Genomic DNA, 24,641 nt, shown 5'->3' on the forward strand with positions numbered 1-24,641 from the left:
AAATAAATAATCCAGACATTTTTGTGCATAAAGATTTATTTTTTGCAAGAATAAGTGACGTAAAGAGAATGACAATGAGAAACACTTTGAATGTAACAAGGCATTTGAAAACAGCTGAAACGTGGAGACAAAAGCAGTGGACTTTTTCCTTCATAATTTCAAGGAAAGATTCAGAAAAGTTTGTTTTGGACACACACACTGGATCATATTCAATAAGTAATATGACGCTACATTTTTTGCAGCAATTGTTGATCAATTGAATTCGTTTTGTGTAACTTTTCTGGTGGAGAGTCCGTCACATCCTGGCATCCAAGATTAGTTAGAAATGACAGCTTTGCCTGGAATGTTCCACAGTACGTCATTACAAGTATTTATCTCCGTGGAGACAAGCAAGTGACGACACAGGGCCAAGTTCCAGGTTTGATCTGTGGAGAGGTGAGCCCACTCATAGTAAGAATGCATCTTTTTAAATGTATTTTTAAGCAATGAAAACACTGTCTTTTTTTATATTGTTACACTTAAATTGGCCATGATTTCAACTATATCTAAAAATAATTGGATGATATTTGTTTAGAAACCTTAGCTTGACATTTATTTTCTAAAGATCAATTTGACATTTTGTAATGTCCATAATTCAAGGATGTACAGTTAGCGCCCTTTTACTCCACTCTTTTTGACGGCTATAATAATATATCATTTATTTATCAAACTTTTTTGCCTAAATGTGTTAATCACCTTCAATCCTGAAAATACTGAAAAAGAAATATCCAAGGACAAAAAAAGCTTAGTTAGAGGTGGGGAAAATCACACAATCATTAATTTTCTACCGCTTGTTCCCTTTCGGGGTCACGGGTGACTGGAGCCTATCCCAGTGACTTTGGGCCTTAGGCGGGGTACACCCTGGACAGGGGCCAACTCGTCGCGGGGCCAAAATTCACAAAATCAATCAAATTTTGTTTTAATTTTAGAAAACAGATCTTTTTTTCACATCCATTTAAAAGGGCGACATGTACGTTTTGTCTAGTCGCTCACTAGGCTTGAATACTACATGTAAGCTGTATACATTAATGCCATATTGTGGAACATTTCAGACAAGGCCATAACAAACAATAAGCAGGTGGCAAACTCCCCGACAAAAAAAGTTACGCCGTGCATCTTTAACGTCCGGTCTATTTCACTTTGACAGACTCTTCCCTTTTGTTTTGTCTTTTTGTGATTGTACTCAAAGTCGGTGCAACTAAACATGTCATGCACACGTCATCCACCATTTCACGAGCATTTTTGGACATTTGGGGTCGACGCGTCTCCAAAAAGGTGCAATTTATTTCATTTAAAACATTCATTCATAAAATCAGTCACGATTCACTTGGTATAGGCCGACCATAATGACCATTTCTTCACAGTGATAACATTCATGTTGACACTAAATGTAAAAATCAAAATATACCGTAAAGTGCAAAAGATTTACAAACCGGTTTAGCTCTGTCTTAGACCTCATTTGGACCTGGTTTAGTTCTAGTATTAAAATTTTGTTCTGTTACCTACATACATTTTCATTTTTTTTTTATATAGTTTTTACTTGATTTTGTCTAGTTTTTGTTCTTTGGGTTGATCCTCCTGATTTAGACTTGGTTTAGCATACGAGCTAACCCTGCCCAAGACCTTAATTAGACACATTTTCACCCTGGTTTAATCCTGGTCCCTACTTTATCCCTTTCCTTTTCAAAACAACGCAAACAAATGTGTGGTTTAATACCTATTTAATCATCTATGACCTGTCTCAGTAGTGTTTAAGACCTGGTTTCGTCATGATTTAGACTTGCTTTAGTCCTCGCATAGTTCTAATTTGTAGCTTTTGTATGTGAAACTGTTTAGTCCTGGTCTAGTCCTAGTTTAGCCGACCTAAGACTTTTGCACTGCATTGCACTGTATTACGGTGAAAGAAAAAGTTGCAGAGTTGCATTTTCTCCGTGGCTGTGTTCCCAAACAGTAGCAAAGATTCATCATCAGTCCAATGGTTTTGATAGAAGTTTTTGGCACCGTTTTGCTATTCTGCGAACTGGAGAAACTCAATAAAGGAAGACAATGATGAATGACAAGAAAATGACTGTAGAAATGTAAAAAAAATGTCCAGCGAAAAGTAGTGAAAGAGTCTTTAAAACCTGAATTTTGGCTACGTTTAGGTTTTGCCTACATTTCCCAGAATGCAATAGACAAGAAATCAGGTAGCGATTAACTGCCATAGAGTGTGTTTACATTGAGAATTTTAGTAACCCAGTTTTAATGTGTTTTTCACAAACATGATCATGTTCTAGTCCTGGTTAAGACCCAGTTTAGTTATGGTCTACTCCAGGTTTAGATCTTTGTTTTGTCCCACTTCAGTTCACTTCAGTTTCAGTTTATATTTAGTCATATTTTAGCCCCAAATTAGACTATTTATTCCTGGTTCAGTCATGTTTTTGTCCGGGTTTATTCCTCGTTCTCATTTTGTAGTTTATCCTATAGTTTAGCAGTTTAGACCTGGTTTAGCCCTGATGTAGGCCAGATTTACCTCTAGTTAAATCCTGGTTTAGTCCTGATTTTGTTCTAGTTTAGACCTGCTTTAGTTTGAAAGTAATCCTAGTTCATCGTAAACTGACCCCCGGGTCCAGAGCAGGACTACTATAATTCTGATTTAACATAATCCTCAATGTAAACAACTACTTTTTGCAGGTTGAATTCTCGCCTTGTCCATAAATAGTCCTTGTCCGTTCTGGTATTTGAAGCACCGTTGTTCCCGCTACTGCAGGCTGCACTTGGGACAGCACACTCTGCTCCGGTCAGGCAGCGGGCAGAAGTCCATTTGGCGCACGATCTCGGCGAACAGTTCGTCCACCATAGTTTTGCTTTTGGCGGACGTTTCCATGAAAGGACATCCCCAGTCTTCGGCCAGGGCCTGCCCCTCGCTCAAAGACACCTCTCGCTCCTCCTCCAGGTCCACCTTGTTCCCCACCAGAACCACGGGAACCTGCTGGTACCTGAAACGCACACGAAAAGGAACAATTATACAGATGATTTAATGTTGAAGCGGCTTTATGCCACTGACACGATAACCCAAAAGCTGAATAATACCGTTTTAAATGTACAGAATAGTTACAAAATGCATGAACTGCAACGATTGAGTAGCAGAATTAAACCCTCTCGTAGTTTGTTAGTATCATTAATGAAACAGATGTTAATCATTCCGCCCTCGACAGCTGAAGTACAGAACATCTGTGGTCACTACAGTATCTCGGGTGGATCCAAAATGTTTTCTTCTCCACACGTCTTTTTAAGCCCAAATAAGAGATTCAATTATTTGTTCGATATGCATTAAAATGTTTGCCTGCCCCGCCAGCCCCGCCCACATTCTGTTCGAATGCGTAAGGGTCTGGACCCCGAGTCAGAGCCAATGAAGTCGTCGGTCATCCATTTACCGACCAATCCCAGGCCGAGGTTTTAACGCGTCACACTGAAGATACGGAAGTAGCTTTTCACCCCCGTTCCAAAACATTCAAGATGGCGGACCCGGCTCGTGACCCGGCTCGTGACCCAGTGTTTACTTCTGCTCTCGCTTCGGTTTGAACGATCAGGAAAGTCCGCTCTACTCGCCGTGATGAACGTGCGTTAGATGCGGTTATACGAAGGGCGTCATCACGATTCAGGAGACATTTTCTGCGTTCGGGGACGGATGACGCAGAACACGCCTTGTTGACATGGGCTACGTAATATCCGGTTAAGCTGTCGCGTTTTTTGCGTCACTTCTGGGTTTATGTGATTGGTTCTGTCTCTAAACTCCGCAGTGGTCAAGCCTCAGACCCTCAGGTTTTGTAAAGTCGTCTGTCAAAACTTGTTGGGAACGGCTGCTCAGGCAATGACATTTTTTTGAGTTTGAAGACATGTGTGCTCTCATTGCACTTGTATTTAATAACTCGCTCTATATAAATAAAAACTTTGGTTATTGAGCTCAAATATGATCGTTCCATGGATCGTTTATTGGCTCAGTGGAGATGTAGCTTGTTCTGCTTTTCCACAGTGTGGCATTAAACGTGTCTACTGTATCTCCATGGAAACAAGCAGGTGACGCCAAGATACAGGATACAGAAACGCAAAATATATAACTTTTAGTGTCATATTGTGAAGCGTTCTAGGCAAATCAATGGGCAGCTGGCCCTTCACTACAAAAGCACCATTCTCTCCTCCCTATCGCTTTCCATTTCTTTATCTCTCCCTTTTTCTCTTCCCTTATCTCTTAGTTGAGCCATTTTTCACTCCCTCCCTCTCTCTCCTTCCCTCCCTCTCTCCCTCCCTTCCCCCTCTCCTCTCTCTCCTCTCTCTCCTCTCTTCTTTAGTCGATATAAGCGGAGCAGGCAGAGCCACCGTAATGGAAGGAGCTTATTGAATAATTGAATGAACCTAATGCAGTCCTTTCACATGGAACCAAACTGCTGCCCTGAGAAAACCTCCCGTCTTCATATAGAGGAAGTGTTCCCAACTGGAGGTTTAGGGACCACAGGGGTCAATGTCGTAGTTTCACTTATGTGGGTTAGACCGGGGCAATGTTGAATACTTTTATTTTAAACTCCTGTCTCTGTCTCTGAAGCCGAACACGACAAAAAATGAACAGAAAAACTCATCTCAGCAGTTTTGTCATTGCGTCTTCCGTCCGCTCTCCTCACAGAGTTACAAGACTTAATACAGACATTTGTGACAACATTATGAACTGAATTGGGTGAATTTTGTTCTACAAAGTGGGCTAACTTTATGACAACTTCCCCCAAAACCCCAGGTGCACTTCTGTGGCTAAAACGGTTTAATACTTGTGTTTGTATGTATTTCATATTTTTTAATTGTCATTAACATCATGTTAGTCAACTCCACATGGTGTTACAGTCCATTACAAAGACCCAAACTGAGCATTGACGATGAAAAACAATGACATCTTTATTTGATGAATTGCACTCGTCACAACACTGGACTGCAGCCTCTAGGATTCTAGAACACTGTTTTCATTTTCAAGTGCACAAGGACAGGTTTACTCCAAAAAAAACTAGATTTCAATACTTTACAACCGCAATACTTTTTGATACGAATATAATTGATTCTGGATTAGTCTGGGTTTGGTTTAGTTCCCGGGTTTGACATAGTTTAGTATTTGTTTAGTTCTGGTTCAGTCAGGTTAAGTCTGCATTGATTTACCACAAGTTTAGCCTCAGTTTAGTCTTGTTTAGTCCTGATTTAGACTTGGTTTAAGTCTTGGTTTAGTTCCAGTTTATTCGGATAGGGATTATATTTTGTCCTGATTTAGCTCTGGCGTGGACCTGGTTCAAGCCTTCTTTGCCTGGACCTGCTTTAGCCCGGTCATTGTTTAGACCTGGTTTAGTTTTAGTTCAGTCCTAGTTTAGTCCTGGTTTACGCTTTCCTTTTGTCCTGTGTTCGACAGTGAACCGGTAAATTTTTATGACATTGTAGTTAATAGAACACGGCATCTTGAAGCACTTTCTATAAATTTGACCTTTCCAAACTCAGCGTGAGCCGGGGAAAACCGCCGGGAACAAGTCATAAACTGCCTACACAGACAAGCTAATGTTTACAGCTAAATAAAACAAGATGGCCTCTGCATTTCCCCCTCTCCCTCGAGCAAAACCAACAATTATTACCATCACCTGCTGTGTCAAAATGCCCCGGTGGAGATTTACAACGAGCAAGGCAATGGAAAACTCACTGTGCGTGGAAAATATGGAGGAAAAAACAGCAAGATAGACAAGACGAAATGGCGTTAATTAGCAATATTCTCCGGTACCGATATTCCCCGGGACCTGCACCGTGGCTGGATACGCCGCTGTATGTTACGCTGTAAAACTGTACATTTATTACCGTATATGTGGTTGAACAAGTGGCCTATTCTTTCATTTGAGGAGATTCAAGAAAAACTGACCTACACTCAACAACGTGCATGGAAGGGACCAGGACCTGTTTAAACATGAGGCACCGCAGTTCCCCCGTTTATAGAAAAGAGGTAACATAGGTGCGCACCCCAGTGTCTGTGTGTTAGCAATATGTTTTGAATTTAGAGGCCCAAGCTTTTAATCATGGCGTGGCTAGGAAATGGCTGAGAGGCGAGTGTGCTAGCCTCACAGCCTCACAGCAAGTAGATCCCTGGTTCAGTTCCCGGGCTGTGGAGTGCACACGTTCTCCTCGGTTTTCCCCATCAACGTAAAACCTGCACACAGTAGAATAATCCTCCAGCGAGGATCCTGGCTCAGAACTGGTCTAATCTAAGATTAGCTCCGTCATATCAAACTGGATGGCACCCAATCGTTGGGGAGGGAGGCGATCAGAACTTCAGCAAGGGTCCTGGCCAATCACAGCAGCCAACGATCTAAATGGCCTAATAAATGTATATGTCGGTGTAATCCCTCATTCGTCCAGGCGTGTTCCATAGTAGAAAAAGCTTCAGTTGTAGTCATCTGGACTCAGTTTGAAAAAATAGACGTTTCGACTCTCATCCAAGAGTCATTGTCAATAACAGAATTTAGGTCGAGAACTCCGATATTAATACTGTTCTGTGGTAAGACCCGCCCATTGGGAGGAGCCTTCCTGAAGTAGAAAGAGTTGTTTGTTTCAACAGAAACTCCCCCTTGTATCTACGAGAACCAAGAAGCAGGACAAAAGGGAAACTGAACAGAGAAGGAAGGGTGTTTCTATCCCTTATGTGTCTGGCCTGTCGGAAAAACTGCAGAGAATTTTTAGACAACACGAAGTCCCTGTTTATTTTAAACCAGGAAACACTTTAAGACAAAAACTGGTTCACCCAAAGGACAAGTTGCCGACTCAAAAACAGAGCAATGTAGTTTATTCGATCCAATGCAGTGAAGAAAGTTGTAAAGAACGTTACATAGGTGAGACGAAACAGCCTCTACACAAGAGGCTTTATCAGCACAGAAGAAATACAAGTTCAGGACCTCAGAGTGCCGTGCATCTCCATCTTGAAGCCTCTAATCACTCGTTTGAAGACGGTGAGGTGAAGGTTTTAAGCAGGGAGAAAAGATGGTTTGAAAGAGGAGTCAAGGAAGCTATTTTTGTTAAAAAAGAAAGACCTTCTTTAAACAGAAATGGAGGGCTTAGGTTTCATCTTCCTGTTATTTATAATGGGATTCTGAACCCCTGGAAAGGTAAAGGACATTCAGATGCTAATCAGGTACTCAGGGTGGTTGAGCCAGGGTCTCACAAAGACAAAGAGGTTTCTAATAGCCCATTAAGATTCTGAATAGGCTAGCTCGGTAGATACAAGGGGGGAGTTTCTGTTGAAACAAACAACTCCCAATGGGCGGGTCTTACCACAGAACAGTATTAATATCGGAGTTCTCGATCTAAATTCTTTTATTGACAATGACTCTTGGATGAGAGTCGAAACGTCTATTTTTTCAAACTGAGTCCAGATGACTACAACTGAAGCTTTTTCTACTAATAAATGTATAGAATAATAGCTGCCATTTGAACATTTAGCCTTGAGACACTGCAATTATTGATGCAATGCTTTTGTCTGCCGACTTGATCGACTCACAGAGAGCCATACGAGAGTGAAACTTGTCAAAGTCAACCTAAACCTTAAACAGTTATGTAGGGAAAAGATGAGCTGGACAGAACATAGTATAAGTGAATGAACACAACTCTAAGTTTTCGACAATGAAACAACGTTATAACAAAGCTCATACGACAGTTTTGCAAGGGAAGAACTGCCATTATCTGCAATTCTGTACAAACTATATGAGCCTTTCTTTGATTTTTTTGTAAACATTGTCTCCCACATCTAGTTTCTTAATGTATAAGTCATGTGCGAGTCTCGGTTAAGATCTTGGTCTGAACCTTAAGTCTAGTTCCAGGGTTTAGAATACGCCTTAATCTTTCCAGTTAAAAGCACTTTGTAGGTGTTTATCGGCCATTAGCATCACTCTGTAGTTCCTCAGCTAACGTTAAAAGCTTGAGGTCAGGAAACGTGTGCTCCCACAAAGCCCCATGGGAAATGTAGTTTATTCTGTTGCCATTAGACACAGCATCAGAGCGGCGTGAAGGCCTTTGAACATGAACCGTAAAAGGAGATTAACATCAGTTAGCTTGAGTTAGCAGCAGGCTACACCCACATGTGGAAGATAGACATCGCTTTGTTTGGACAAAGAGATCAGAGGAGGCTGAGGGGTGAGACGTGAGGCTGAGGGGTGAGACATGAGGCTGAGGGGTGAGACGTGAGGCTGAGGGGTGAGACGTGAGGGGTGAGACATGAGGTTGAGGGGTGAGACGTGAGGCTGAGGGGTGAGAGATGAGGCTGAGGGGTGAGACGTGAGGCTGAGGGGTGAGACATGAGGCCGAGGGGTGAGACGTGAGGCTGAGGGGTGAGACGTGAGGCTGAGGGGTGAGAGATGAGGCTGAGGGGTGAGACGTGAGGCTGAGGGGTGAGACATGAGGCCGAGGGGTGAGACGTGAGGCTGAGGGGTCAGACATGAGGCTGAGGGGTCAGACATGAGGCTGAGGGGTGAGACATGAGGCCGAGGGGTGAGACGTGAGGCTGAGGGGTGAGACATGAGGCTGAGGGGTGAGACGTGAGGCTGAGGGGTGAGACGTGAGGCTGAGGGGTGAGACATGAGGCTGAGGGGTGAGACGTGAGGCTGAGGGGTGAGACGTGAGGCTGAGGGGTGAGACATGAGGCTGAGGGGTGAGACGTGAGGCTGAGGGGTGAGACGTGAGACATGAGGGTGAGACGTGAGGCTGAGGGGTGAGACGTGAGGCTGAGGGTTGAGACGTGAGGCTGAGGGGTGAGACGTGAGGCTGAGGGGTGAGACGTGAGGCTGAGGGGTGAGACATGAGGCTGAGGGGTGAGACGTGAGGCTGAGGGGTGAGACGTGAGGCTGAGGGGTGAGACGTGAGGCTGAGGGGTGAGACATGAGGCTGAGGGGTGAGACATGAGGCTGAGGGGTGAGACGTGAGGCTGAGGGGTGAGACATGAGGCTGAGGGGTGAGACATGAGGCTGAGGGGTGAGATGTGAGGCCGAGGGGTGAGACATGAGGCCGAGGGGTGAGACGTGAGGCTGAGGGGTGAGACATGAGGCTGAGGGGTGAGACATGAGGCTGAGGGGTGAGACATGAGGCTGAGGGGTGAGACGTGAGGCTGAGGGGTGAGACGTGAGGGGTGAGACATGAGGTTGAGGGTTGAGACGTGAGGCTGAGGGGTGAGAGATGAGGCTGAGGGGTGAGACGTGAGGCTGAGGGGTGAGACATGAGGCCGAGGGGTGAGACGTGAGGCTGAGGGGTCAGACATGAGGCTGAGGGGTCAGACATGAGGCTGAGGGGTGAGACATGAGGCCGAGGGGTGAGACGTGAGGCTGAGGGGTGAGAGATGAGGCTGAGGGGTGAGACGTGAGGCTGAGGGGTGAGACGTGAGGCTGAGGGGTGAGACATGAGGCTGAGGGGTGAGACGTGAGGCTGAGGGGTGAGACGTGAGACATGAGGGTGAGACGTGAGGCTGAGGGGTGAGACGTGAGGCTGAGGGTTGAGACGTGAGGCTGAGGGGTGAGACGTGAGGCTGAGGGGTGAGACGTGAGGCTGAGGGGTGAGACATGAGGCTGAGGGGTGAGACATGAGGCTGAGGGGTGAGACATGAGGCTGAGGGGTGAGACATGAGGCTGAGACATGAGGCTGAGGGTTGAGACATGAGGCTGAGCGGTGAGACATGAGGCTGAGGGGTGAGACGTGAGGCTGAGGGGTGAGACATGAGGCTGAGGGGTGAGACATGAGGCTGAGGGGTGAGACATGAGGCTGAGCGGTGAGACGTGAGGCTGAGGGGTGAGACGTGAGGCTGAGGGGTGAGACGTGAGGCTGAGGGGTGAGACGTGAGGCTGAGGGGTGAGACGTGAGGCTGAGGGGTGAGACGTGAGGCTGAGGGGTAGGCGTGAGGCTGAGGGGTGAGACGTGAGGCTGAGGGGTGAGACGTGAGGCTGAGGGGTGAGACGTGAGGCTGAGGGGTGAGACGTGAGGGGTGAGAGGGGTGAGACGTGAGGCTGAGGGGTGAGACGTGAGGGGTGAGAGGGGTGAGACATGAGGCTGGATTTGAAGGGGAAAGCTTATTTCAGCAACATGAAAATGAATTTGATTTCTAGTCAGGCTAAAAACTGCAAGTGTAGAAGATGGTCAGCTGAGCAGTGAAGGCAATAGTAGCACTTAAATGATAAATGGTGAAGTGGAGTGGGCTTTAAAAACACAGCGGCGCACTTCCTGGATCGTCACCTGATGATGTCATGAGGTGAAGAGCCATTACTCAAACATGTATCCATGAAACCAAAGGGAATGCCAACCGCCATAAAACAACAACAACAACAACAACAACAAAAAGTACAAAAGTATCATATAAACTTCTCTCAACAATACTTTGGTCTAATTTACGGTTGGCTCCACAGTTATCCACATTATCGCTTGTGGTACGTCTGCTTTCTCCACTTCATCTGCTAATGTCGGTGTAATCCCTCATTCGTCCAGGCGTGTTCCATAGTAGAAAAAGCTTCAGTTGTATCATCTGGACTCAGTTTGAAAAAATAGACGTTTCGACTCTCATCCAAGAGTCATTGTCAATAACAGAATTTAGGTCGAGAACTCCGATATTAATACTGTTCTGTGGTAAGACCCGCCCATTGGGAGGAGCCTTCCTGAAGTAGAAAGAGTTGTTTGTTTCAACAGAAACTCCCCCTTGTATCTACCGAGCTAGCCTATTCAGAATCTTAATGGGCTATTAGAAACCTCTTTGTCTTTGTGAGACCCTGGCTCAACCACCCTGAGTACCTGATTAGCATCTGAATGTCCTTTACCTTTCCAGGGGTTCAGAATCCCATTATAAATAACAGGAAGATGAAACCTAAGCCCTCCATTTCTGTTTAAAGAAGGTCTTTCTTTTTTAACAAAAATAGCTTCCTTGACTCCTCTTTCAAACCATCTTTTCTCCCTGCTTAAAACCTTCACCTCACCGTCTTCAAACGAGTGATTAGAGGCTTCAAGATGGAGATGCACGGCGCTCTGTGGTCCTGAACTTGTATTTCTTCTGTGCTGATAAAGCCTCTTGTGTAGAGGCTGTTTCGTCTCACCTATGTAACGTTCTTTACAACTTTCTTCACTGCATTGGATCGAATAAACTACATTGCTCTGTTTTTGAGTCGGCAACTTGTCCTTTGGGTGAACCAGTTTTTGTCTTAAAGTGTTTCCTGGTTTAAAATAAACAGGGACTTCGTGTTGTCTAAAAATTCTCTGCAGTTTTTCCGACAGGCCAGACACATAAGGGATAGAAACACCCTTCCTTCTCTGTTCAGTTTCCCTTTTGTCCTGCTTCTTGGTTCTCTTCACTCTGTTGAGAGCCCAAGCGGGGTAACCACAGGCTGAGAGGGCATTTCGGACATGTTTTTCCTCTTTCTTCTTGCCCTCTGAGCTGGTGGGCACACCTTGAGCTCTGTGTTGTAAGGTTCTGATCACCCCCAGCTTGTGCTGTAGTGGGTGGTTGGAACCAAAGAGCAGATACTGGTCCGTGTGTGTAGGTTTCCTATATACTTCTATTTGGAGTTTCCCGTCCTCTCCTCTGATCGTGGAACAATCAAGAAAGGCCAAGCGATTCTCCTTACAGTATTAATATCGGAGTTCTCGATCTAAATTCTTTTATTGACAATGACTCTTGGATGAGAGTCGAAACGTCTTTTTTCAAACTGAGTCCAGATGACTACAACTGAAGCTTTTTCTACTTCATCTGCTAATAAAGAGACCAACACAGACGCTTATAGCAATAAATCCAACTAAATGCGTAAGAAGTCTAAAAAGTACTAGTCAATTACACATTATTTGTCCCGTGAGGAGACACCAGTTTACAGCAAATACCATCATTTTAGCTCTAACTTACTTTTCTATCAACTATGTTATGGACAGTGACGGGAAGAATACTTTGGAAGAGTATTTAGTTACAGAATACTGAATACTTGTATTAAAAAGCATTTTGTACATTCTATTGCATGGTCCAATACAAGTACTTTATTCAAATACTTTCACTTTGAGTTGGATTATATTATAGTGTCAAATAAAAAGTGTCAGAATGGATTAAAGCTACTTTGTTTGTGCCACTGTTTGTTATGCATTTATTTATCAATGATTAGAGAAGAAAAACACTCCACTTTCAGTGGATACATTATTTTAAGGTTATTATGTCTGACCCAATAGAGCTGAGATTATCACTAATTAACATGTGCTGCTGTTCCCAAAAGATAATGTTAAAGGTTCGTTTTGGAAAACATCCTGCCATTTTCACTTGAACTGGGTCTTTCTTGTGCACATTTGTTCCACTTATGAAATGGACAAATAACACTTAATCCCTAAATGTAATAGAGTTTAGTCAAGTTTAAGTTAAATTGACCAATCAGCTGATTTTTGTCCGTGACATCAAGTGTTAAAGGAGCGACGTTTGACCCGAGTTAAGATCTTTTCCCAAACTTGTGTAAATAACTGTTATTTGTCTGGCATGAAAGGAGCAAAGGATCATGGTCTATATTTCCATCAGTTTATTTAGATGTTGCTGTAATAAACATGACCAGTCCAGACTACAATATTACTGTGAGACTTGTGACAATATAATGCAATATGTGGGTTATTACATCCATAGAATCAAACTTGCATATCACCATGGAGATAAGCTAGTTACAGGTCAGATCTGTGGAGGGAAGACCACACTTTGAGACGTTTTTCAAGGTCGTTTAGTCAATACAACACCTATAACTGAATGAATGTAAGACAATGCCAGACTGTGGAACATTTCAGTCAAAGCAATAACGTGTTGGTGGGGACAAGCACACGGTGGACCCTCCTCTAATACATAATGCACCTTTAAATATAAAAATAATAATAAAATGTCCTCCCCAATGAATTTAAGGGTAGTGTTATCGCTCCGACCCGGTTTATTATCTTTTTAAATGACCTCTTGACTGCTTTGGAAGGCGTATCTGCAGTATTATTATTATACGTTACACCAGTTACACAGGAAGTCGACACATAAATGATTGCGCTGGATAATGAGCTTCCAGTGCACGCGCAGCCTCAACAATCACTGCTTTGTGAAGGAAAGGTTTCGCAGGTCTTTCCTTCCTGCTACTGTCAGACTCTACAACAAACACTGCTAGCCCTGAACATGTGCAATACTGATGTAACCCATGTGCAATACCATCATATTCATGTGCAATACTGAATCAACCATGTGCAATACCTGTAAATAAGAGTGTTCTATTTTTTATTTTTTTGTTTACGGTTTACTTACCTGCTAATAACCTAGTCTTGTGCTATCTATTTTTACTTTACTTTATTTTATTCAATTTTAATTTTATTCTATTATCATTATTTTCTGATTTTTATCTTTATTTTTTATTATCTATTTTATTTTATTTCCCCCCCTCCATTCCCTATTAAGATAGGAGAGGAGTTTTGTTAATAAGAGTTTTTTGTTTTGTTCATAAGAGTTCTATTAAAAGTGTGTTTTTTAAACTTCCTATAATCTGTCCTTTCCTCCTGTTCTACTGCGTTGCAACAACCAAATTTCCCCTTGTGTGGACATTAAAGGATTATCTTATCTTATCTTATCTCTTTCAATGATGTGATCGCAAAGAACTGCCAATAACTAATAAGGACACTTTTTTTACATTCCATACAAAAGGCAACAGGCATATTGTCAAACAGAACCAAAAAATGAAATGATTGTAGTAGAAATATGCTGGTTTATGATTGGAGATTGTAAATCGTGTCTGTATGGTGGAGCTCTGAGCCTCGGAGTGTCCCGTGGTCAGTAGAAGAAGGACATCTCTTCCTGTTCGGACGACGCCTGAGTCATAATTAAAGGTGAACTGTGTAACTTCTCCACCTGCTTGACTAAATCCGTCTTGCATTCATTCAATTAACTGCGGGTGTTGTATTTCTAGAAAAAACATCTTTGAAAATATACATTAGTACTATGAGCATGGCCACCTCTCCACAGATCTGACTTGTAAAATGGCCTAGTGACGTCACCTGCTTGTTTCCATGTATAAGTTTAATGTGCGTCTTTAGCTTGTATAGTTCTGTTTACTCACATTACATACGCCACAACATATACAATACGCTTATTAAAGGCCATTACATTGACCCTGAGAATCTGTTTATTTTATATTAGATGCTAAGTTTCAATACAAAAATAAGACTACAATAAAAGCAGAGGTCCATCATCTGCTTGTCTCCATGGAGATGCCGTCGCTCTGCCAGGAATGTTACTGTTATGTTAATGTTAGAGTTCATAGAGGAATATTTAGTGCCCAAAGGGGGATTTGTCTTGCACACATAAGATCATTAGCAGAGGTATGGACGACACGGATAGACATTTAAATACAGTCCATGTGTCAAAGCAGAACACTAATGACAGTTTATTGAGCAGCTGATTGGGTTAATGACCTGTGCCACCCGCGGCCATCTTAAGCCAATCATGAAAACTCAAAAGGAAATCTGCATAAACTGTCCTGATCTTTACTCTGTAAAGTCTGCTGTGGTCTGCTGTGGTGCCGAGCTGCAGCATGACATTGTGTATACTATTAGTGCCACACTCATTATTAAGCATGTTTTTAAGTCATTTTGAGCTTTTACTTTGTTGAAGGTCTTTGCCAGTGAATGGTCTGTGTAAAGCCCTGATATCTGCGCTGACCAAAACCAGCACCTTTCACCCAGTATTTATGAAAAGGTCAAATGTTTAAGACCCTTTTTTCTAAAATGTATCGGAATATACAAGTATCGGGATGCGTATCGTATCGCGTGTGTCTTGGCAATACCCAGCCCTAGTATGTGACGTGCGTTGGCCTGAACTGATACTGCATGTGAATACTTTTGCTCATACTGCAGACTACACAGTGAAAGTACTTTGGCTTTCACGCCGCACTCATCCCGCTCCAGACTGTCATGTTCACACTGGTGCAAACGCTCTCGGATCCAAAGCTCTGAATGAGTGGCAGTGTGAAAATGGCCTAAAACACACGCTGACAGATCTTTTACAGACACAGTATGATGACAAATAGCTAATAGATTCATCGAGCTAGCTCAGTTTGAAGCAGATGAATCTAACAAAAACAAAATGTTTTTTTTAAACAAACTCCTTGAAGCGATCCCAGCCTTTTCACACAGTCAAACCACTTCTCTCAGCACATGTTTCAGAGTCTACGTACAGTCTAGAACATGATTATTCGATTACTAACTTATTTGAGCATTATCTCAATAACAGACACACTAAAAACAAACCCTGGAGCATATATAAATCCATATCTCCACATCTCTCACTTCTATAGCCGCGGCCCCAGACAATTGTGCTGAAATATTGATGCCTGTGAAGCAGCGTGAGCAGGTGGTAAGATTTCTTTAATACGTTGTGACTCATTTCAGCAGATTTCCCAGAAGCCCTTTCTTCTTCTTCTTCTTCTTCTTCTTCTTCTTCTTCTTCTTCTTCTTCTTCTTCTTCTTCTTCTTCTTCTTCTTCTTCTTCTTCTTCTTCTTCTTCTTCTTCTTCTTCTTCTTCTTCTTCTTCTTCTTCTTCTTCTTCTTCTTCTTCTTCTTCTTCTTCTTCTTCTTCTTCTTCTTCTTCTTCTTCTTCTTCTTCTTCTTCTTCTTCTTCTTCTTCTTCTTCTTCTTCTTCTTCTTCTTCTTCTTCTTCTTCTTCTTCTACGGCTGTAAAAGTGTCATCCTGAGAGTGACGTCAACAACATGGAGGACGCAAATCAACCCAGTTCTCATTTTGATGATACAATTTATTTTAATATTGGGATTTTAAATATTTCACGGTTATTCGGTCAATCTTAAAGGAACGATTTTTTTGTACGATTTTGATTTTAACTTTACTTTAACTTTATAAACATGACCTTTCTGTCCCCAGATGCGAGGTTAAGTTGTGTTTTCTCCATTGAAATCACATGTCACATTGTGTTCCACGTCACTTGTGAGGGGTCTATACGCCACAGCAGCCAATGTATTCACCTCTCTATCCAACCTCCCATTGCATGCTTCATATGTTTAACCTTGATGAACCCATTTACCAGGGCAGTCCTCCACTAAAGACGTCCTGTGCAGCAATTGATCAATTAAAGAGGCGCTATTACCGTGAGTATCTGGATGATCAGAGCTCGCATCGGGCCCAAACTGCTCCGACAACACACGATCATAGACGTTCACACAAATACAAATACTTAAACCAGCAGATTGCAGTGACTTTTACGAGGAGGCAAGCAGACTTGGGGTGGTTATCAATATTTTAACGATACGTTGATAGCGATTCATAAATAAATGTAACAAACAGATACATACAGACTGTCTATGTGATAAAATGACTGTAATTCCAATCATTAGAAACACAAACAGCCTCAGCCAGTCATTAAGGGACTTCTTCATGTGCAGTGAGCGCGCAGGGGCACAATCTGCAGGCTTCTCTGATTGTCCAATGTTTTACTAAGCCCTGTATTAGCCTGGCATAGTCCTCAGCACACATGCACAAACCTCTGACAAGCTGCTCTACTCCATTGTAAAAGCACATGTTGGAGAGCAGAACATGAACGGGCCCCTGAGAGCGGGGGAACAGTGCTGCATCAGAATGGCTCAATTATTTGGATATATTTTTGCGCAATTTGGTTGTAGTTTTGGTGGGTTTAGATATTATAGGTCAATCACTGCTCGCCCTGACCCTACTGCAAACAGAAAACAGTGTCATTATCTGTAAATTGGCAGATTAAACTCACAATTCCCTCTCACATCTCAAAAGAACTCACTCCAAGCCTTTCACGCGGTTCAGACCCTGAAATGTCAACCTCAGCAGGAGACATCAGGTTATATAACAATCATATCCCGCCATCACCAGGAGCACGTCAGTAAAAGGACATAAAAGAAGTTAAAATAGGAGCAGAAGGGCAGAAAATGAAAAGTCCAACACTTAATAATGAATGTCATGTATTAGATGACAACAAGGTGCAGAGGGAACTACATAGACCATCATCCTTTTCTCCATTTAAAGATGCACCGTGTGACTTTTCCTGTGGCGTGTTTGTTACCGTGGAGATGCCGAAGCTTTGCCTGGGAATGTTCCACAGTATGACGTTAGACATAACTAACATGCAGTTGTTCAGTCTTGCGCCACAGATCTGACAGGTGAGTTAAATGCAACACTGCGGGACATTCCAGGCAAAGCAATGACATGTCTATGGTGAAAAGCTTCAACAGGGAAGAGACACAGAACACATTTAAGTGCAGTATGAAGACATTACTACTAAAAAAACTTTGGAATCTGACAGTCTTAAGTAGTCGTAGTAATAGTAGAAAGAGGATTAGTAGTGGTTTTAGGAGTATCAGTAGTAGCTCGCGTTGGTGGTGATTAACATCTACTGCAAAGAAATGACCGACCAAAACAAAACTCCGTGAGCGTTCAGATGAAAGCGGCTCAAAATGAGACCGCCGTGAGCTGTCGCTAATCATAAAGCATTTTTATCATACGAGGGGCGAACCAGGATGTGACGCTGGTTCGCTGTTAGCATGCTAGCTGTAAGCATTAACCTCCTCTCTGGCCTCTTATAAACTCAAATCGGATAAACTGTTTTAAATGAACGAGCTTTTCATATTTTTTAGACAATAACAAATCAGCTACAGCGACTTTGAGCCACTAATAATTCAACATATTCATTTGTTTCATCATCTCGCATATCCAAAGCAAGATAAAGAAAACTGGACCATTTGAAAAGAGCATCTTCTTAACGTTTTAAAAAGCACCGTTCCCTCCGCACCGCTATTAGCATGCTAGCTGTTGTAAGCTGGTCCGCTGTTAGCATGCTAGCTGTTGTAAGCTGGTCCGCTGTTAGCATGCTAGCTGTTGTAAGCTGGTCCGCTGTTAGCATGCTAGCTGTTGTAAGCTGGTCCGCAGTTAGCATGCTAGCTGTTGTAAGCTGGTCCGCTGTTAGCATGCTAGCTGTTGTAAGCTGGTCCGCTGTTAGCATGCTAGCTGTTGTAAGCTGGTCCGCAGTTAGCATGCTAGCTGTTGTAAGCTGGTCCGCTGTTAGCATGCTAGCTGTTGTAAGCTGGTCCGCAGTTAGCATGCTAGCTGTTGTAAGCTGGTCCGCTGTTAGCATGCTAGCTGTTGTAAGCTGGTCCGCAGTTAGCATGCTAGCTGTTGTAAGCTGGTCCGCTGTTAGCATGCTAGCTGTTGTAAGCTGGTCCGCTGTTAGCATGCTAGCTGTTGTAAGCATTAACCTGAAGGCAGAACTCCTCTCTGGCCTCTGAAAGTTGTGAATAGCTCTTATAAACTCACATCGAATAATTCAGTAAAGTGAGGAATACATTTGGACCGCTACAAACTCTTTTAAATGAACGAGCGTTTCACATTTTTAAGACAATAATAAATCAGCTACAGCGACTTTGAGCCACTAATAATTCAACAGATGTGTTTGTTTAAAGCATCTCGCATATCCAAAGCAAGATAAAGAAAACTGGACCATTTGAAAAGAGCATTTTCTTAAAGTTTAAAAAGCAGCGTTCCCTCCGCGCCGCTCCGTTACAGCTGAGTGCACTTGTTGGGTAACATTTGTGTGTGAATCTAAAATATACAGTTATTCACCAGAGAAAAGAGAGAGGGGAGGAGAGAGAGGGGAGGAGAGAGTGGGGAGGAGAGAGAGGGGAGGAGAGAGTGGGGAGGAGAGAGAGGGGAGGAGAGAGAGGGGAGGAGAGAGTGGGGAGGAGAGAGAGGGGAGGAGAGAGTGGGGAGGAGAGAGTGGGGAGGAGAGAGTGGGGAGGAGAGAGAGGGGAGGAGAGAGAGGGAGGAGAGAGTGGGGAGGAGAGAGTGGGGAGGAGAGAGAGGGGAGGAGAGAGTGGGGAGGAGAGAGAGGGGAGGAGAGAGAGGGGAGGAGAGAGAGGGAGGAGAGAGAGGGGAGGAGAGAGTGGGGAGGAGAGAGAGGGGAGGAGAGAGAGGGGAGGAGAGAGAGGGGAGGAGAGAGAGGGGAGGAGAGAGTGGGGAGGAGAGAGAGGGGAGGAGAGAGAGGGGAGGAGAGAGTGGGGAGGAGAGAGTGGGGAGGAGAGAGAGGGGAGGAGAGAGAGGGGAGGAGAGAGAGGGGAGGAGAGAGAGGGAGGAGAGAGAGGGAGGAGAGAGAGGGTAGGAGAGAGAGGGGAGGAGAGAGTGGGGAGGAGAGAGAGGAGAGAGAGGGGAGGAGAGAGTGGGGAGGAGAGAGAGGGAGGAGAGAGAGGGGAGGAGAGAGAGGGGAGGAGAGAGAGGGGAGGAGAGAGAGGGGAGGAGAGAGAGGGAGGAGAGAGAGGGGAGGAGAGAGTGGGGAGGAGAGAGAGGGGAGGAGAGAGAGGGGAGGAGAGAGAGGGGAGGAGAGAGAGGGGAGGAGAGAGAGGGGAGGAGAGAGTGGGGAGGAGAGAGTGGGGAGGAGAGAGTGGGGAGGAGAGAGAGGGAGGAGAGAGTGGGGAGGAGAGAGTGGGGAGGAGAGAGAGGGGAGGAGAGAGAGGGGAGGAGAGAGAGGGAGGAGAGAGAGGGAGGAGAGAGAGGGTAGGAGAGAGAGGGGAGGAGAGAGAGGAGAGAGAGGGGAGGAGAGAGTGGGGAGGAGAGAGAGGGGAGGAGAGAGAGGGGAGGAGAGAGAGGGAGGAGAGAGAGGGGAGGAGAGAGTGGGGAGGAGAGAGTGGGGAGGAGAGAGAGGGGAGGAGAGAGTGGGGAGGAGAGAGAGGGGAGGAGAGAGTGGGGAGGAGAGAGAGGGGAGGAGAGAGAGGGGAGGAGAGAGAGGGAGGAGAGAGAGGGGAGGAGAGAGTGGGGAGGAGAGAGAGGGGAGGAGAGAGAGGGGAGGAGAGAGAGGGGAGGAGAGAGTGGGGAGGAGAGAGAGGGGAGGAGAGAGAGGGGAGGAGAGAGTGGGGAGGAGAGAGTGGGGAGGAGAGAGAGGGGAGGAGAGAGAGGGGAGGAGAGAGAGGGAGGAGAGAGAGGGAGGAGAGAGAGGGTAGGAGAGAGAGGGGAGGAGAGAGTGGGGAGGAGAGAGAGGAGAGAGAGGGGAGGAGAGAGTGGGGAGGAGAGAGAGGGAGGAGAGAGAGGGGAGGAGAGAGAGGGGAGGAGAGAGAGGGGAGGAGAGAGAGGGGAGGAGAGAGAGGGAGGAGAGAGAGGGGAGGAGAGAGTGGGGAGGAGAGAGAGGGGAGGAGAGAGAGGGGAGGAGAGAGAGGGGAGGAGAGAGAGGGGAGGAGAGAGAGGGGAGGAGAGAGTGGGGAGGAGAGAGTGGGGAGGAGAGAGTGGGGAGGAGAGAGAGGGGAGGAGAGAGAGGGGAGGAGAGAGAGGGGAGGAGAGAGAGGGAGGAGAGAGAGGGAGGAGAGAGAGGGTAGGAGAGAGAGGGGAGGAGAGAGTGGGGAGGAGAGAGAGGAGAGAGAGGGGAGGAGAGAGTGGGGAGGAGAGAGAGGGAGGAGAGAGAGGGGAGGAGAGAGAGGGGAGGAGAGAGAGGGGAGGAGAGAGAGGGGAGGAGAGAGTGGGGAGGAGAGAGAGGGGAGGAGAGAGAGGGGAGGAGAGAGAGGGGAGGAGAGAGAGGGGAGGAGAGAGTGGGGAGGAGAGAGAGGGGAGGAGAGAGAGGGGAGGAGAGAGAGGGAGGAGAGAGAGGGGAGGAGAGAGTGGGGAGGAGAGAGAGGGGAGGAGAGAGAGGGGAGGAGAGAGAGGGGAGGAGAGAGTGGGGAGGAGAGAGAGGGGAGGAGAGAGAGGGAGGAGAGAGAGGGGAGGAGAGAGTGGGGAGGAGAGAGAGGGGAGGAGAGAGAGGGGAGGAGAGAGAGGGGAGGAGAGAGAGGGGAGGAGAGAGTGGGGAGGAGAGAGAGGGGAGGAGAGAGAGGGGAGGAGAGAGTGGGGAGGAGAGAGTGGGGAGGAGAGAGAGGGGAGGAGAGAGAGGGGAGGAGAGAGAGGAGAGAGAGGGGAGGAGAGAGTGGGGAGGAGAGAGAGGGAGGAGAGAGAGGGGAGGAGAGAGAGGGAGGAGAGAGAGGGGAGGAGAGAGTGGGGAGGAGAGAGAGGGGAGGAGAGAGAGGGGAGGAGAGAGTGGGGAGGAGAGAGAGGGGAGGAGAGAGAGGGAGGAGAGAGAGGGGAGGAGAGAGAGGGAGGAGAGAGAGGGAGGAGAGAGAGGGTAGGAGAGAGAGGGGAGGAGAGAGTGGGGAGGAGAGAGAGGGGAGGAGAGAGAGGAGAGAGAGGGGAGGAGAGAGTGGGGAGGAGAGAGAGGGAGGAGAGAGAGGGGAGGAGAGAGAGGGAGGAGAGAGAGGGGAGGAGAGAGAGGGGAGGAGAGAGAGGGGAGGAGAGAGAGAGGAGAGGGGAGAGTGGGGAGGAGAGAGAAGGAGGAGAGAGAGGGAGGAGAGAGAGGGGAGGAGAGAGAGGGGAGGAGAGAGAGGGGAGGAGAGAGTGGGGAGGAGAGAGAGGGAGGAGAGAGAGGGGAGGAGAGAGAGGGAGGAGAGAGAGGGGAGGAGAGAGAGGGAGGAGAGAGAGGGGAGGAGAGAGAGGGGAGGAGAGAGAGAGGGGAGGAGAGAGTGGGGAGGAGAGAGAGGGGAGGAGAGAGAGGGAGGAGAGAGAGGGGAGGAGAGAGAGAGGAGGAGAGGGGAGGAGAGAATGGGGAGGAGAGAGAAGGAGGAGAGAGAGGGAGGAGAGAGTGGGGAGGAGAGAGAGGGAGGAGAGAGTGGGGAGGAGAGAGAAGGAGGAGAGAGAAGGAGGAGAGAGAGGGAGGGAGGAGAGAGAGGGAGGAGAGAGAAGGAGGAGAGAGAGGGGAGGAGAGAGTGGGGAGGAGAGAGAGGGGAGGAGAGAGTGGGGAGGAGAGAGAGGGGAGGAGCGAGAGGGAGGAGAGAGAGGGGAGGAGCGAGAGGGGAGGAGAGAGAGGGGAGGAGAGAGAGGGGAGGAGAGAGAGGGGAGGAGAGAGAGGGAGGAGAGAGAGGGGAGAAGAGAGAGGGAGGAGAGAGAGGGGAGGAGAGAGAGAGGAGGAGAGAGAGAGGGGAGGAGAGAGTGGGGAGGAGAGAGAGGGAGGAGAGAGGAGGAGAGGGGAGGAGAGAGTGGGGAGGAGAGAGAAGGAGGAGAGAGAGGGAGGAGAGAGTGGGAGGAGAGTGGGGAGGAGAGAGAAGGAGGAGAGAGAAGGAGGAGAAAGTGGGTTCACACAGAAACAGGTGAGACACACACATAGAAACATTTCTGATACAAAACACAAGCACAAATTAAAACATTCCAATGATGCAAATCACATGTTGAATCACGAGTACGAGACGAAGTTTGGGATTTTTGTGCCAAATCTTGGTGGAAATCTAGTTCTGACGGAGCAAATGTGGATTATGGCTGAAGCTTTATGTACGAAAGATCAAGAATAAGAAAAAGAATAAACAATTTCCGGATTTTTTCAGGAATATTCTCTGACCCTTTATAAGCCTCCAGTGCCCACGGTTCAACCTGTGTTTGGCTGATAATGTATTTAAAAAGTGTAAATAAATCATAAATCATCATTAAACTAGTCAACGACCGTAATTGAAAAATGTGATATATCGACTAAAATAAGATGTAGTAGCAGAGTGTTTACGACGGAACCTTCTGGTCAAGAACCAAACATCAGAGCTAACTCTTATGTAACTGTTATGATTGTTAAGGCCAGTGGTGTGTCGGGAATCGAACCCACAACCTCCTCATAGAGAGAGCAGAAGCACAGGAACAGTTGTCTATTGTCCAGAACTTCAGGCTGGATTCATGATACTTTATTCCTGGTTTAGATCCCGTTACATCCAGCTTTAGACCTGGTTTAGTACTGGTCTAATCATCTTTGTAAGTAAACCCAGGTTAAGACGTGGTTTAGTTTTGGTTTGGACCATGTTATGTTCTGGTTTTGACCCGGTTTAGTCTCCAATTTATTGAATTAAGATTTAGTCCTGGTTCAGGTTTAGTCTTAGCTTTCAAGAAAGTTCAGGGTCAGATGTGAGTTTTTTTAGACCTGGTTTAGACCCAGTTTGGTTTAATCTTGGTTTAGACATGGTTTAGTCTAATTTTGTCATTGCATACCCTCCTTTTTGTCCTTATTAATCATGTATTTTGTGTGAGAACGCCTTAAACATCTTTGAGTTGATTAGAAAGATGTCGTTGAGAGAGGAGACAGGAGAACATCAGGCTAGATTCATGATATGGAACACTTTAGTCCTGGTTTAGATCCCGTTACATCCAGCTTTAGACCTGGTTTAGTACTGGTCTAATCATCTTTGTAAGTAAACCCAGGTTAAGATATGGTTAAGTCTCCAATTTATTGAATTAAAATCTAGTCCTCTAGGTTTAGTCTTTAGTTCTCAAGAAAGTTCAGGTTCAGACGTGAGTTTTGGTGAGTTTTAGGTTGTAGACCTGGTTTAGATCCAGTTTGGTTTAATCTTGATTTAGACATGGTTTAGTCTAATTTTATCATTGCATACCCTCCTTTTGGTCCTTATTAATCATGTATTTTGTGTGAGAACGCCTTAAACATCTTTGAGTTGATTAGGAAGATGTCAGGATGTATTCTCAGTTTTAGTCCATTATTAAAAGCAGTAAATAATAATAATAATAATAATCATCATCATCATATTTCTTCTTCTTCTGTAAATAAATAAACAAGACTAAACCTCTTCACGCGGATGATCTGGTCCCTCATGGGCTTGATGTCCTGGAAGCTCTGCTGGTTGACCAGGCTGTAGACCAGGATGAATCCCTGACCGTTCCGGATGTACAGGTCCCGCATGGACGCGAACTGCTCGGTCCCCGCCGTGTCCAGGATCTCCAGCACCGACGGCGACGAGTCCACCTCGATCTCCTTCCGGTAGAAATCCTCGATCGTCGGGTCGTACTTCTCGATGAACGTCCCGGTGACGAACTGCACCGTGAGCGCCGACTTGCCCACGCCGCCGCTGCCCAACACCACGACTTTGTACTCCCGCATCTCCCGCAACGGCAATGGAGGATCAGCCGTCACGCATCCCTTTGGCGCGGGCGCGGGAAAACGCCTCAAAAAACACGCGTCCGCTCGACACAATTCCCACGCTATCTCGGAGGCAGAGCATCCATAATGCGCTATTATTAGACACGTTTCACGCACGAGCTCGCCATTGTCAGACGCGCGGCTGCACGGCGGGGCCCTATCCCGCAATGCTCAGGCGCGTGCGGGGGAGGGAGGGAAGGAGGGAAAGAAAGGGACGCGCGCTGGAGTCAAAAAGAGGCTGCGGGGCGGTGGTTGTTTTTTTTTCTCCGGAGGATCGAACGGGTCTCCACGCCTCTCCTCCCGCGCGCGCGCCTCGACTCCAGCGCGCGCGCCTCGACTCCAGCGCGTGCCGCCTCGCGCCTGGGATGGATGTGACGAGGTGTTTCCTGGAAGTAACCAAAAAAAAGGAAAAAGGGGGAAAGAAAAAACAAAAAGAGAGAGAGAGAAAGAGGGAGAGAGGGGGAGAGAGAGAGAGAGAGTGAGGGAGAGAGAGAGAGAGAGAGAGAGAGGGAGGAAAGACAGTGGTAAATGGATGGATGGTGATTAGTGCGTGTGATTGGGGGTGAATGAGGCGGGAAGAGCGGGTCTGATGCAGAGGCTGGA

At 46.0% G+C, this 24,641-nt stretch overlaps 1 protein-coding gene across 1 annotated transcript; it reads right to left on the reverse strand.

Moving 5' to 3' along the window:
- Positions 1 to 1,329: 1,329 nt before the first annotated feature.
- LOC140359033 (ras-related protein Rap-2a-like) lies at positions 1,330 to 24,003 on the reverse strand. The gene is made up of 2 exons (XM_072443940.1): positions 23,686 to 24,003; positions 1,330 to 3,017 (listed from the first exon to the last, which is right to left on the reverse strand). Exons 1-2 carry the CDS (start codon positions 23,997 to 23,999, stop codon positions 2,780 to 2,782), a joined length of 552 nt encoding a protein of 183 aa, XP_072300041.1. The 5' UTR covers positions 24,000 to 24,003; the 3' UTR covers positions 1,330 to 2,779.
- Between the last annotated feature and the right edge of the window lie 638 nt (positions 24,004 to 24,641).

This window comes from Eucyclogobius newberryi, unplaced genomic scaffold, assembly GCF_026437365.1.
Source record: "Eucyclogobius newberryi isolate DKJ021-1_F unplaced genomic scaffold, fEucNew1.0.hap1 SCAF_1, whole genome shotgun sequence".
Lineage (NCBI taxonomy): Eukaryota > Metazoa > Chordata > Actinopteri > Gobiiformes > Gobiidae > Eucyclogobius > Eucyclogobius newberryi.